Consider the following 14,076-nt stretch of genomic DNA (forward strand, 5'->3'; position numbering starts at 1 on the left):
TTCTGTACTTCTCCATACAATGGAGAGGTCGCCTAGCCCATAGATCCCAAGTTTAAATGTCCCCCCAGATAAAGCACATAGCAGGACCTACTAGCATGTCTCAGCCTTGGTTTCTGAGTGAGAGAGGCGAGACCTGGTTCCAGCGTCCTCTCCTGACTTGGTCAGCGATGCCCAAGGCACATGGTCACATTGCCCGGACATGGCTGCTTGGCTGCCACCGAGAGGGGTGATTCTGAAAGAAGACAGATATTAATTTGGGCAGACATCCTCCTCTCCACGAAGTCTCTATTACAAGAAGTAAGTGCATGGTGTAGGAACTGATTGATTGATTCAGTCTTGGGGTTGGGAAGGGTTTGTACAGGAAGAGACCTTTGAGAGGCGCCTTACATAAGTCCATGTAAGGGACAGAGGAGGCACTCAAGAGAGAAGGGACAGCTTGTGCAAAGGCCCGACAGCCTGGGAGTGCACGGCATGCCTGGGGACTGTGAAGCAGTATAATCCCATAGCGCCTAGGTGGAGTGAGGCTGGGCGCTGCATCCTTGAGGCCACGGCTTAGATTTAGGCCATCGTCACCTCCTTCCCAGAGTGTTCAAGGCCCTGCTGAGTCTGGCCCCTGCATGCCTCTCTAGGTTCATCTCTTGTCCCTGGCCCCTTCACCCTCTGAATTCCAGCCTTGTTCATTTTCACTTTCTAGACTTTTGAGCACATCACTCTTTCCACAAGGACTGTTTATTCCTTCTCTTCTTCTCTTGGTCAGTTCTTAGCCAAGGTAGATTTCACTTCCTCCAAAAGACTTCCCAGATCCTCCAAGCCAGGGTTGGGTGCCCCGAAGGCCAGCACCCTCTACGTTATCACTGAATTTTCATGGAACCACATTTGTCTTCTCACTTGGCGTTCTCCAGGCCAACACCCGCTACACCTTGAAAGCTGCTTCAGGACCGGAACTGCCTGTTACTTGCTGTTTTATGCGAGTGCTTGGCACAAGATAGATGCCCAAAAAAATGTTTGCTGAAGGCTGCTGTCAAATCGTGGACAGTGGACCAAGAAGGTGGCTTGGGACCGATTGCGAGGACTCCCACGTGCTGTGCCAGTGAGGGGGCGACTCTGTCTTTCAATCCAAGTTAATTCAGAAGGTTCCATTTTAACTGATTCTGGAAAACAAAAGATATAGCAAATAACACTTCGGATGAAACTGATAGTCATTTGCTTTTTAAAAAAATGCTTCTTTCAGGAGTGTGATAAACCCCCAAATCCGGGTTTGCTAGAATTTAGGTTAGGTCTAGCAAACACCGTATGAGTACAGCGTTGGTGTTTTTTCCACTTGTCGGGCTCCTGCAGAGTGGATGTGTGGCACATCGGTGAGGTCAGCCTTTGGCAGCCGTAATGTGTTTCTGTCCCACTGCACCCCGGGCTTAAGCTGACAGCGTGCCGGCCATCAGCTGTGCTGCTACAGACTAGCTCATCTGCTAATAGGTGGTGCACGTGCTGAGCCCTGCAGCCAGCCCCACACGGGGCAGGGCTTCCCTCAGATTCTCCTGTCAGCTGCTGGTGGCAGGCGGCAGAGGTAGAAGAGCACTGTCTCTAGGCTTGGGGCACATGAGCTGCTGGGTGGCTGTAAGGGATGCCCTGGGCTTTTCTTAGGCCCCCGTCCGGAGCTCAGCTCTAGGGAAGCTGCTTTGCCTCCTGGTTCCAGCACTGCCATCAGCCTGTCCTGTGTCTTTTCTCCACCAGCAATAACTCTTGCACGCTTCAATCCTAGAATGTTGAAGCCATAGTGGTTTTAAAAGACGTCTAGTCCGGGACTTCCCTGGCGGTCCAGTGGTTAAGACTTCGCCTTCCAATGCAGGGGGTGCGGGTTCGATCCCTGGTCGGGGAGCTAAGATCCCACATGCCTTGGGGCCAAAAAACCAAAACATGAAACAGAAGCACTATTGTAACAAATTCAGTAAAGACAAAAGAAAAAATGGTCTGCATCAAAAAAAAAAGCAATCTTTAAAAAAAAAAAAAAAAGACATCTAGTCCAAGCTCTCAACATCTTACAAAAGAAGAGACCCAAGGCAGAGAGACGGTGAGCGATGCCCAGAGGGTCGGTCACCCTGGCGTAGCTGACTTACAACCCAAGCAGAAACACCCTCACCCAGCACTGTCCCTCACCCAGCACATGATGCAGACAGCAAATGTCATTTTATTTTTTTGTTTCTGTTTTTTGTTTTTACCTTTTAAAAAGAAATTTTTTTTGATGTATTTTTTTTTTTACCATCTTTATTGGAGTATAATTGCTTTACAATGGTGTGTTAGTTTCTGCTGTAGGACAAAGTGAATCAGCTATACATGTACATACATCCCCAAATCTCCTCCCTCTTGGAGTATAGTTGATTCACAATGTACATATATATATATATATCTCCACTCTTTTTTAGATCCTTTTCCCAAATAGGTCATTACAGAGTATTGAATAGAGGTCCCTGTGCTATATAGTAAGTCCTTATTAGTTATCTATTTTATATATAGTAGTGTGTATATGTCAATCCCAATCTCCCAATTTATCCCTCCCCCTCTTTCCCCCCTGGTAGCCATAAGTTTGTTTTCTACATCTGTGACTCTGTTTCTGTTTTTTAAATAAATTTATTTGTACCATTTTTTTTAGATTCCACATATAAGTGATATCATATGATATTTGTCCTTCTGCAAATGTCATTTTACGTGTACTAGTAGCCACATTAAAAAAAAAACAGAAGCAAGTGAAATTCATTTTAGTAATATATTTTAGTTTACCCTAGATAGCTAAAATATTATTTCAACATCTCTACAATATGAAATTAATGAGATATTTTATAGTCTTTCTTTCCTACTAAGTTTTTGAGGTTTTCCACTGACACAGCCCAGATTGGACTAGCCACATTTCTCCTGCTCAATAGCCACATGTGGCTGGTGGCCACCCTACCAGACAGGGCAGCTCTATAGCTTGTGTTCTTTCTGCTCTATGGGCAAGTGTGATCTTCACAAAAAGCAATTATTTGTGAAGTTGGTGAATATTTAATAACTTGCCATTGTTTAACCGCAAGGGGTGACTGGCCTTGCTTAAGGTCACAGACTAAAAAAGATTAGTTTCCATCCATTCTTATTTATTTTTCATATCTTTTTGCTTAAAAAAGTAGTGATACTACAGGTAACCATGTCAGATGATTTTTAGCTATCAATTGGAAAAAAAAATTCCCTGGAGCGCCTGAAATAATTCTAGAATTGCGTGGGAGGCTCATGTTTTGTAGTTACATAGTAACCGACTTGTTGAAAACATTTGGTTGCTCCAGAAGCATTCAGAGTACCTTCAGTCACGTAGGGCTGATAATATCTCTCAGCTTATTATTAGGCTCTGAGCCCTGTTGAACTATTTTGGTAGAAATATTTGAGAAATTTTCACATTAGACTCAAAGAGTATCCTAAACTGAGTTGTAAACTCTCTTCTCTTCCAAGTATGAGTGAATGTTCCAGAGTCATCGTTCGCTTAAAAAACAAAAACCAAAGCACCGTGGCCATCTGCAAGAAGGGTGCCCTCTCTGATTTTTGAGAGGAGTTGGATTTGGAAAACAGTATCTTACTTTCTTGAATATATCACAATTATCTAAGAATCTTAAAACGTAAAGCATTGCCATTTAGTGATTGTGATTGCGCAAAGAATATGGACAAACAGTTTTTCCTCCTTCCATGAAGACTTTCATTAAGAAACACTTCTGAGACGCCTTTTCTTGAGTCCACAGGAGAGGCGAGGATATATTTCCACATTGTTTCGGGTGCCGGAGAACTTAGGGGAACCTAAGCTCTAGGGAGCTGCCCCTCAGGGTCGTTTCTGATGAGAATGATCTAGATCTTTCTGACCTCCTCAGCTCCTTTGAATTACTTCTGTACCGCTTGTCTCCTTAGAGCTGTAGCTGTGTGTCTGTGTTGCTTTGTAAGTCTTTGTATTTGCATGTTCTTTCTATCCAGGAAAGAGATAAAGCGCTGGCATTTACTGACCACCTACTGTATGCCAGGCACTCTGCTGGGTACTTGACATGTGTTCTATCATTCGATCTTGACAGTAACCCAGCAAGGTGGATATCCTGTCTACCTTGCACAGACAAGTTTGGGTTTCAGAATTACTCACTCAAAGGGCGTGGGGCTATGATGTGGTGGAGTGGAGTGAAAACCAGGTTTGTCTGTTGAAAGCCCAAGGCCTTTCCGGAGTACAATGCAGCTGTGCTCACTGGGTCCTCATCTAGATCGTAAGCCTCTCGTGGAGAGGAGCCATGATTTCTTTCTGTGCAGTTGCCCTGTTTCAACTTGCAGTGGTTTTCCCATTCAAGTTGGGGCAGGCCGTGAACAGTAGGGAGAATGTTACAAAAGTAGGGTGTGGTACAAATGGGCGGTGTCTGTCTGAGAGTTCCCTCACTGAAGAACCTCAAGCCAGGCACGAGGGTCAGCGGACTTCTCTTGGGTTGACTAAACCTCATTTTACTCATAAAGACGGTGTCAACATCCTGGAAACATGTTTTTTGTTTTTTGTTTTTTTTACTTGTCAAATCATACCTGAAGGATAAGGTGTGTTAAATATTTGGTAAGAAATACTGTATGAATGCCATGTTATAATTAACAGACGGCTCTGAAGAAGACAGGCACACTAAGAACACAATAAATTTGAGAACCTTTTATGGGGCATTTGCCAAAGGTCTAGAAGTTTTCTCACCAGTTCTCTGTACATGCTGACACACTGGGGTCCATCTCTTGTTTGGTTTTTCTCAATTCTGCCCTCTCCCAACTCATGCCGTGTGTGAAAGTTGTGTCTTCCGGCTCTTAACTTCATATAAGAGAATATAATATCACTGTTTCAGAAACCTGCTTTTACAACCCCAAACTCACTGGGCCTGACTCAGGTAATAACTGACTTGAAGGCGCATTTCCTGGCCCTGACTAGACATGCTACTTTTTTTTTTCCTCTTTTTTGTGAAATGTTTGGTTGTGTGGAGAGTTGGAATTCAGGGATTGATTATAGACACGGGATGTATTGAGGAACTTCTGAGGAAAATCTCTTCTTCGTTTTTTTTTTATGTGTCGCATCCCAGTCTCTGAGGTAGGCTTAATGGAGACATGAATTCATGTCTGCTGTAATCGTAGGTCCATTCCTAGTCTCTGGAGATGCCGCCTAACCTCGCTGGTTTCTGTGAGGGAATTGGAAACTCATGGCCTGTGCAGGGTCCTTTCTGTTGCTTCTATCTCCGCGTTTCTTATGAAGAGCAAGGTTTGTGCTTGCTGGTTATGTGGAAGGGTGTGAGGTAGAGTTTTATACTAGAAGGAGACTCTCAGTAAGTGTTGAGAGGTAATAATTTACCATAGCAGAGGTTGCTTGAAAAAGTTTTGAGTTTAAATGAACATACTGATTTGTCTTAAAGTTCTCACTACAGGCATTTAGGTTTTTGATTGCTGAAAAATCAAAGTTGACATTACTCCTAAGTCAGTTAAGTATCTATCTTTCAAACAAAATCTCTTCATTATTTTTGATATGGTAGATGGATTTTCCTGATGTTGGAAGGAAATTGGAATTATTTATAATCTCACCTCTTCTTTTTACCTAGGAACAGAGAGGTTAAGATATTTACCTAAAGTTACACAGTGAGTCATACAAAAGACATTTCCAAAAATGGACATGGTCACATGATGGGAGGCCAGTATTAATAGCTTGTATTTCCTGTTAGAACGTTTGCATTTTCTTCAATTAAATAAAGAGGTAGAGTTTTAAAAATAAATTTATTTATTTATTTTTTGGCTGCATTGGGTCTTCGTTGCTGCACGCGGGCTTTCTCTAGCTGTGGCGAGCGGGGGCTACTCTTCGTTGTGGTGCGCAGGCTTCTCATCGCGGTGGCTTCTCTTGTTGTGGAACATGGTCTCTAGGCGCCCGGGCTTCAGTAGTTGTGGCACGCGGGTTCAGTAGTTGTGGCTCGTGGGCTCTAGAGCACAGGCTCAGGAGTTGTGGCACACGGGCTTAGTTGCTCCACAGCATGTGGGATCTTCCCGGACCAGGGCTCGAACCCGTGTTCCTTGCATTGGCAGGCAGATTCTTAACCACTGTGCCACCAGGGAAGACCAAGAGGTAGATTTTAAAATACGACTTAAGCTGTAGTATAACCGTGCTAAGTTTCTGAAAACCTAGGAGTCAGGGGAAGGTAGCTCATGAGAATACCATGTGCAATTCTGCCGCTTAGCCTGGTCTCGCTGGAAACCTTCTCTATCCAAGATCATCTTGACGCAGTAGTTATGTTGGCTTTCATTAGAAGTCACGACTTAAGAAAGCATGTCTAGTCTTTTAAAAAATATATTCTGAAAGTGAACATTTCCTAGTTTAATAATCCTTGAACCTACGCTGATGTTTTAAATCGTTGTCATTTTTGCATTCTGAAGGTAAGGTAGCAATTAGCATGCAGTTAGCTAAAATGTATTAATCTCCAACATGCATTTAACCCTTCTAGAGACTTTCTTAATTGCCCAGAAGAGTTGTGATGAAATGAGAATCTTAACTTCTAAAGTTTTTCTTCTGGTTGCTTAAAAGCATCTTGATTAAACCAGTGGAAAATAAGTGTATTTTAAGTCATAGCTAAAATTCTCTATTTTGTTTTTTTTATCTAAATGACAAAATTAGACTGGCTGGTTCATAAAACTTAAATTTGAGTATTTATGTGATTATATAATGCATAATGATTAGATTCATTTCTGTATCAAAGAATAGAATTAGATTATATAATGCATAATGATTAGATTCATTTCTGTATCAAAGAATAGAATTAGATTATATAATGCATAATGATTAGATTCATTTCTGTATCAAACGATAGAATTGGGCCTACCTGTATATTTATAACTTTATAATGCTGAATATATGGTAATTTGATTTCACCGTAGTTTGGAATAATTATTTTCCAAGACATAGCTTAGGGCTAATAGACAGTTCAGAAGGGATTCATTTGACTGTTCTAAGAAACTACTGGATCTGGAACTCATAGCTTGATAAATTCTCACTATTGCAGAAATATGGGGCATTAATGTTGTTTATTTTTAAAATTTATTTTCCTAAATCATATCTTTTTAAAATGAACTCCCCCCCGCAAAAAAAAAAGCCATTATTTCTTTTAGACTAAATGTGGACAGACATGTTCTAGAGAACCAGGCTATTCTAGGAATGTTGCTTTTACACTTTTTAACCTGAAATACGTTATCTGAAAACATCTAGACTATTTTCCTCTCTGTACTCCTCCTCATTCCCAACTAATTAAGACATAATTACCTATGGGGTTTTATTTTTGTGATGAAATTCATAACCTCTTTAAAACTTGGCAAGGTTCAATAGCTGGGAGAGCATTGAGTTTGCACAGTTTTCTGCTATATTGATCATACAAGAGTGAAAAGTCTTTATCTTGCTTTTTCCCTCATTATTTTGGCAGGACAGGAAGTAACTGACAGCAGTGCAGAGTACTATTAAAATAATTTGACCTTCACCATATACCCTTCAAAATGTGAATGGACAATTGGACTTTATGTTTCTAATTGTCTACAGATGTCCTGTCTTGTAAGTTAGAAGGAAAAACTTGTTTTATCATTATGTGAAGTTCTTTAAAAAAAAATAAATTAGGAAAGCATTTTCCCTGCAGGTAAATAAGTGTTTAAATATAGCTGAGGGGAGTCTATTTTCTTTGATAAGGCCATTTAGAAATATATGTTGGAAAAACTATGTTATATTTATGGAAACAGTATACCCTAATTTCATGGCTAGCCGGGGTTAATCAACAACGTGCAAGGTGAATGTAGTACACAGGAAAAAAATAGAATAAAGATGCATTTCATCTCAGGAGATTTCATGGTGAGACTATGCTGCCTAAATATATCTGTTCTCTTTTAGCTTTCCTCTCCCACCTCTCTTTTTTTAAGAGAAATGTTTTTTTGAAAAATTATGTCCTTAAAACTTCTGAAAATCATCAGTTTCACATTGAAAAATACGTGATTCCCGTAATCTGCAAAAGGGTCTTTCTCATGCTATCACTCACAGACTTATAAAACATTTTAGGTGTCAACATAAATTCTCCTTAGAGGTGGAAAATAATTCTCACTAATTCTTCTCCCATGACCTCCCCTCCTCTCAGCCATCACCAACATGACTGTGCCTGGTCCTGAGTCCAATAAAATGATTTAATTTCATATATTTCTAGGGCTTACCTGTGTACCATTTGTGTGAGGACTCTTAGATTTTAAAATGGTACCTCTTGCTTATTGGTAACTTGGTGGAAGCAAAGAAAGATAAAACTTTCATTGAAAGGGTTTGGTTGTTGACTTTTGCGGCTGATGAAATGCCATAGTAACTGGGAAAAGGTGGCATTTTACTTTTCACTTCTCATATATGGAAGTATATTCAGAAAGGCAGAGTAATTTACTGATTCAGTGAGGGGCTAAGAGTGACTGAACAAATCTCTGGACCTCCTAATTATGTAATTACTTCCTTAGACATTTATGTCTCTGCAGATGCGCTTGTCGGTTTTTTTTTTTTAACATTAGGGATGTCTTTCATAAAATTTGGTGTGACTTTTCTAGGCCAGAAGCAATGCAGCAATAGCCAGCTTGCGGGTGATGCCATTGAACACCTAATGTCCTTAACCTGTCACACGCCAGCCCCCTGCCCCAACCCCAAGTCAGACAGCTGAGTATGGAACAGTATGGCAGGCTGATTCCAATGCGTACACCCAGGCTTTACAGATCACAGCTTCATTTCCTTTAATAGGAGCGATGTTATTCCTCTTCATCAAGCGATATTCATTTAGCGCCTTCATGACCTTGACAGATTGGCAGGTCACCTGAGGATATGTAAATGAGATGAGGTTAGAGGGCAGTGATCCACTGTGTTCTGTACAGCCCTGCTCTTACATGGAGCACAGAGGTTTCAAGGAATTGGTCAATGGTGAGTTCTCATCTGAGCGAATATGAAACCAATTTCTGAAACAAAGCTTTGCTGCTTTCTAAAAGGATGAGTGAAGGGGAGTTTTTGCAGGTTCAGCAGTGATGTGGGATGTTTAAGGACTTGATCTCATTGGGATCATTTGTGGCCCAAATATATTTGTGGTGCTGTGACACCAAGCAGGACCTGCAAGAAATTTGGTGTGTATGTTGGAGCCTCTTGGGCTCCCAGCCAGAGACAGAATAAACTGTACCATTATGGAGCGTTAACATAAACGGACTTCAAAAGTCTTATCCAATATTTATTGACCCCTTACTTTATTTATTTATTTTTTAAAATTTATTTTATTTAATTTATTTATTTTTGGCTGCATTGGGTCTTTGTTGCTGTCCGCGGGCTTTCTCTGGTTGCGGCGAGCGGGGGCTACTCTTGGTTGCGGTGAGCGGGCTTCTCATTGCGGTGGCTTCTCTTGTTGTGGCGCACAGGCTCTAGGCATGTGGGCTTCAGTAGTTGTGGCACGCGGGTTCAGTAGTTGTGGCACGCGGGCTCTAGAGCGCAAGCTCAGTAGTTGTGGCACACGGGCTTAGTTGCTCCGCGGCACGTGGGATCTTCCCGGACCAGGGCTCAAACCCGTGTCCCCTGCATTGGCAGGCGGATTCTTAACCACTGCGCCACCAGGGAAGCCCCTGATCCCTTACCTTATACCTGGCATTCTGCTCCGCACAGGAGGCAGAGTGACTAAGACACAGTCTCTTCCATCTAGGAGCTCACAGGCTCACAGGAGAAGGCAAACATTTGAGCAGATTTGAGTTTGGGACTTTATCCTGAGGAGCCATTGCAGGTGTTTGAGCTGATGAATGATAGAGTGAAATTCACACTCTGTAAATCTTCACTCTGTGAAAGATGGAACCGAGGAGGAGATTGATGCCTGGAAACAACCAGAAGATCATTGTAGTGTCTAGCTGAGAGATACTGCTGGTCTGGACTAAAGGAGTAGCTGGGGTAAGGGAGGTGGAGAGCAGGGCAGAGCTACTAGGGACAAGAGGAAGGGTGGGGTTAGGGGAGGTAATAATGATATAGAAGATTAAAAATGTCATGGCCACCATTTTGCACGTGTCAAGAGGTGGTTCCGATCAATGATTACTAATAGAGTATTACTTTTCCAAAGCAAAGAAGACACAGTCCACATACCCCACAGTCTTGCTTGTAAAGTGTTTGTAAAGTTGTTCAGGTACAAAGTTTCCAGCCTTCTGATAAGAGCTCCATTTTAAATAAATAATGCATCCAAACAATGCAGTAATATATATAGGTATACACTGTAAAATATGAGCATTTGGTAAGGTAAGGTAGTGGCGGAACAGTGGGCTGGAAATTTGTTCCAAGTGTTAACCCTGGTACTTGCAAGCCTTGGACAATTGACTGAACTTTCCTGAGACTCAGTTTTCTGATCTGTGAATATTAGGCCAGTAATCTTACCTCATTGGTTTGTTGTGAGAAATAAGACTGAAGCATGTGAGAAGAGCAGCCCTCGAGGCTGGCAGAGTAGCTACCGAAGGCTACTAACATGCTTCTTTTCTCCCTTTTCTCTCAGAGGATGTTTTAAATGTTGCACTTTCTTTTTTCTTCTCTGTGCTAAGCCTCACTTGACCTCAGACCCGAAGACCAATATAAAAATGTGCCTGTGTAGTTTTCCTAATATTTAAATTCCGTAAGGAGATTTCACATGAAATGCTTGATCTCCCGGCAAAAGGCGTTTACTATTTCTGTCTTTGTTTTCAATGCAGGACGTCAGCTGCAACGAGATCACAGCCTTGCCTCAGCAGATAGGGCAATTGAAATCCCTACGAGAACTGAATGTCAGAAGAAATTACCTTAAAGTTTTACCACAAGGTAAAAAAAGAAAGAGGGAAAAATGAATCAAACAGGAGGCTTTTATTATTTTTTGTTTACCTTTGTGAAGAAGGTAGCTCTAGTCATGTTTGTGTGTGCCTATTAATATTAATTATAATTTGAATCTCATGTGCTGATAACAGAAAAGTTATATTCAAGTTGTAATTTTAGTCAGGGGTTCAGTAACAAAATCATTCCTCTGTATAAAGCTGTGTGTGTGTGTATGTGTGTGTATTAAGTTTGTTCAGCTCGCATAACGAAGTACCACAGACTGAGTGGTTTAAACAACAGAAATGTATTTTCCCGCAGTCTGGAGGCTGGAAGTCTGAGATCAAAGTGTTGGTCAGTTTGGTTTCTCCTGAGCCCTCTCTCCTTGGCTTGTAGATGGCCGTCTTCTCCCTGCATCTTCCCTCTGTGTCTGTGTCCTAATCTCTTCTTCTTGGAAGGACACCCATCATACTGGATTAGGGCCCACACGAATGACCCCATTTTAACTCATTTACCCTTTAAAGACCCTATCTCCAAATACAGTCACATTCTGAGGTACTGTGGGTCAGGGCTCCAACATATGAATTTGGGGGGCACACAATTCAGCTCCTAACAGGAGGCAACATGAATTGCTTTTGGTATGGATGGACGTGTGATGTCCTGGAACATCCAGCCAATAGTTAGTTGCCGCACTTGGTCCTGCAGATCCAGAAGTCAGGGTTTGCGGCTTTGGGGATCTGGGAGCCCTGACTGGGAACCCTGAGTGTCTCGAATCCATGCTTCAGGCGAGGGCATGACTTTGCTGAAGTGAAACTTGAACTGATATCACTGGTTGTTTTGATGAATTTCTTGAAGCCTGGAGCAAGGATGGCTCCAGAGCCTCAGCATTGAGACTCGTGTTCCCTGAAACAGCACGAACACTGAGCCCCTCACACAGCCCCACCCAGGAGCCAAACGTGGGCAAACCCTTCCCTGCAGCTCTGGGCTTCCATAGTGTGTCCCTCTGATATGTTGCATTGAAGTTAAAGTAAAAAGATATTCAATAAAAAAATTGTCAGGGACTTCCCTGGCAGTCCAGTGGTTAAGACTCCGTGTTTCCACTGCAAGAGGCATGGGTTCGATCCCCGGTTGGGGAACTAAGATCACGCATGCAGCGCAGCCAAAAAAAAAAAAAAATGGTCAGTCAACTGTACTTCAGTAAAACAAAAATAAATTAAAAATACAAAAGATATATTTATTCAGAAATGTTATACCATTAAGAACGTTGATAAGTAGCCTTGTAGATCATGCTGGATCTGAATTTCACATTTTGGGATCCTCATTTGGACCTAATCAGGAATGAGTTGATGAACAGCAGGACACTGAATGCTTTCTCCAAAACATACTCTGGTTCTCAAAGATCACATTGGTTTCTATCATTTTCATTTAAGCACATTAGGATGCCTGATAAGCTAAAGCGTATATTTGGGAACAGTCAGCATTTGGTTAATCTGACTCTAATGCAGCTATTTGAGAGCTGCCTGATTTTTATTATTCTGTTCCTGCTTCATGATCTTTGGCTTGAAGTGCGTCGTTATTCAAGGCAAGAAAATGGAGCTCTGGAAAGGGAAAGAACTTTATAAAATGTAATGTGCTTTATAGATGGGAGTTTTAAGTGTCATCTGCCATCTTCACCTGTCTCATGCCGGCTAGTATTTAAAGAAGAATTAGAAACTATCTTGGCCTAAAGATTTATTACTTTATTACTTGAGATGACTTGGTATAAAAACATTGATTTTTCATTTTGTCATTGTGCGGTTCCAGTTCTGAATGGATGAAATTGTTTTTCTTGGTTTGAGCAAGTACAAAGAGAAAACTCTTACTAACAGCAAATTTATAATCATATAGCCTTTCATAGCATTAAAGAAAACTTTCATCTAAATTTAAGCTCTTAGGTTAATTATTGAGAAGTCATCACAAATTATTGAACTCTCGTTTTCAAAAGAAAAATTTAATTTAATCATTTAACAGTTTCCTGTAATGGTTTAGAAACATGTGGGAAGAAGGTGCATCTGTAAAATCAAGATATTTGTTTCTGTCATCACTCCTTGCTCTCTTAACTTAAAAGCATTCCTTCTCCTAAAAAGATCACTTACAAATTTCTATGCTTTTCATAATTATGTTTTCTCAGGCTTAGTATTTTAATATACACTCGGAGCTAAAACTTCAGTTTACTGGAAAATCTTTTTAAAAAAAAAATAATTTCCTGAATATCAAGTTTCTTTTTGCTTTACTCTGGAGAACTCTGTTAACAAAAGAGCATTGATAATGCTCTCAGGCAGTGAATTTAAAGACTTTTCATATTTACTCACTTGTTTTTCCTCTTTAGTACCCCTCCTCATATGCTTTCAATTTGAGGAGGGGGGAAAAGTTTGCAGCCTAATTGCCCACATCAATCTTGTGATGGTTTTACTACAACTAATGCAACGGGGAGACTCTATTTTGTTCTTTGTGGCACCAGAATGGACAGAAGATAAGTAGTCATTCATTGCCCCTCTTTGCAATGGAGAAGGAGGAGTGGGATTCATTGTTCTTTTTAGTTTTTCTCTTACCCCTTTTTTCCTGCTCTGTCTCTTTTGGCTTTTTCTGAGCTGGAGTTATCATTTTCTCCTTCGTTTCCTTGTTGTGAAAATGTCAGATTCTAGCTTTCCTAAACTAAGATGGTAATTGTGTCCCCAACAGGCACTAAAAGGAATTGTCATTATAAAAACCATTTCTTACTTTATTTAACTGTAAGTCGCCTTCCTTCCCCTCCTGCTATGTCTTCCAAGCACTTAGCTCTCTAGTCTTGCTTAAAAGTCTTCATTTTAAGTGGCAAATTGCTGAAGAGCCAGAGTGCAGTTAAACTTCACCCCTGATTTGCCAGCTTAACCTGAGGGAGTCACGTTAGCCATCGGAGAGATGGATTCATATTTCTGCAAGTTATAGCAAGGAGATACTCTTTTTACATACAGTTCCCCTAATTCTCAGCCCTGTTTTCAAAACAAACTGTTAACTGGAAATATCTTACTTTCCCTTTCCCTTTGACTTTCTTGATTCCGTGCCATCCTCTGGCTTCACCTCCTCTCTTCCAGCTCTCACTGCTCTCCATGTGCTTCTTCCAGGCAACCAGGACGAGTGAGACCTGAGGCAAATCACTTATCCCACTATTGGTGGAAGAGCTGAGTTTGAGCAGAGAATTACTTGGG

The 14,076-nt window shown here is 41.2% G+C and overlaps 1 protein-coding gene across 2 annotated transcripts in view; it reads left to right on the forward strand.

The window, feature by feature from the left end:
* The window catches only part of LRCH1 (leucine rich repeats and calponin homology domain containing 1), a 189,304-nt gene that overhangs the window by 112,463 nt on the left and 62,765 nt on the right, over positions 1-14,076 (forward strand). For both annotated transcript variants that reach the window (XM_061170597.1, XM_061170596.1), the window contains exon 4: positions 10,756-10,861. In XM_061170597.1, coding sequence (XP_061026580.1) covers positions 10,756-10,861 — 106 coding nt within the window. The remainder of the gene's footprint in view (positions 1-10,755; positions 10,862-14,076) is intronic.

Source organism: Eubalaena glacialis, chromosome 16 (assembly GCF_028564815.1).
Source record: "Eubalaena glacialis isolate mEubGla1 chromosome 16, mEubGla1.1.hap2.+ XY, whole genome shotgun sequence".
In the NCBI taxonomy this organism is placed as follows: domain Eukaryota; kingdom Metazoa; phylum Chordata; class Mammalia; order Artiodactyla; family Balaenidae; genus Eubalaena; species Eubalaena glacialis.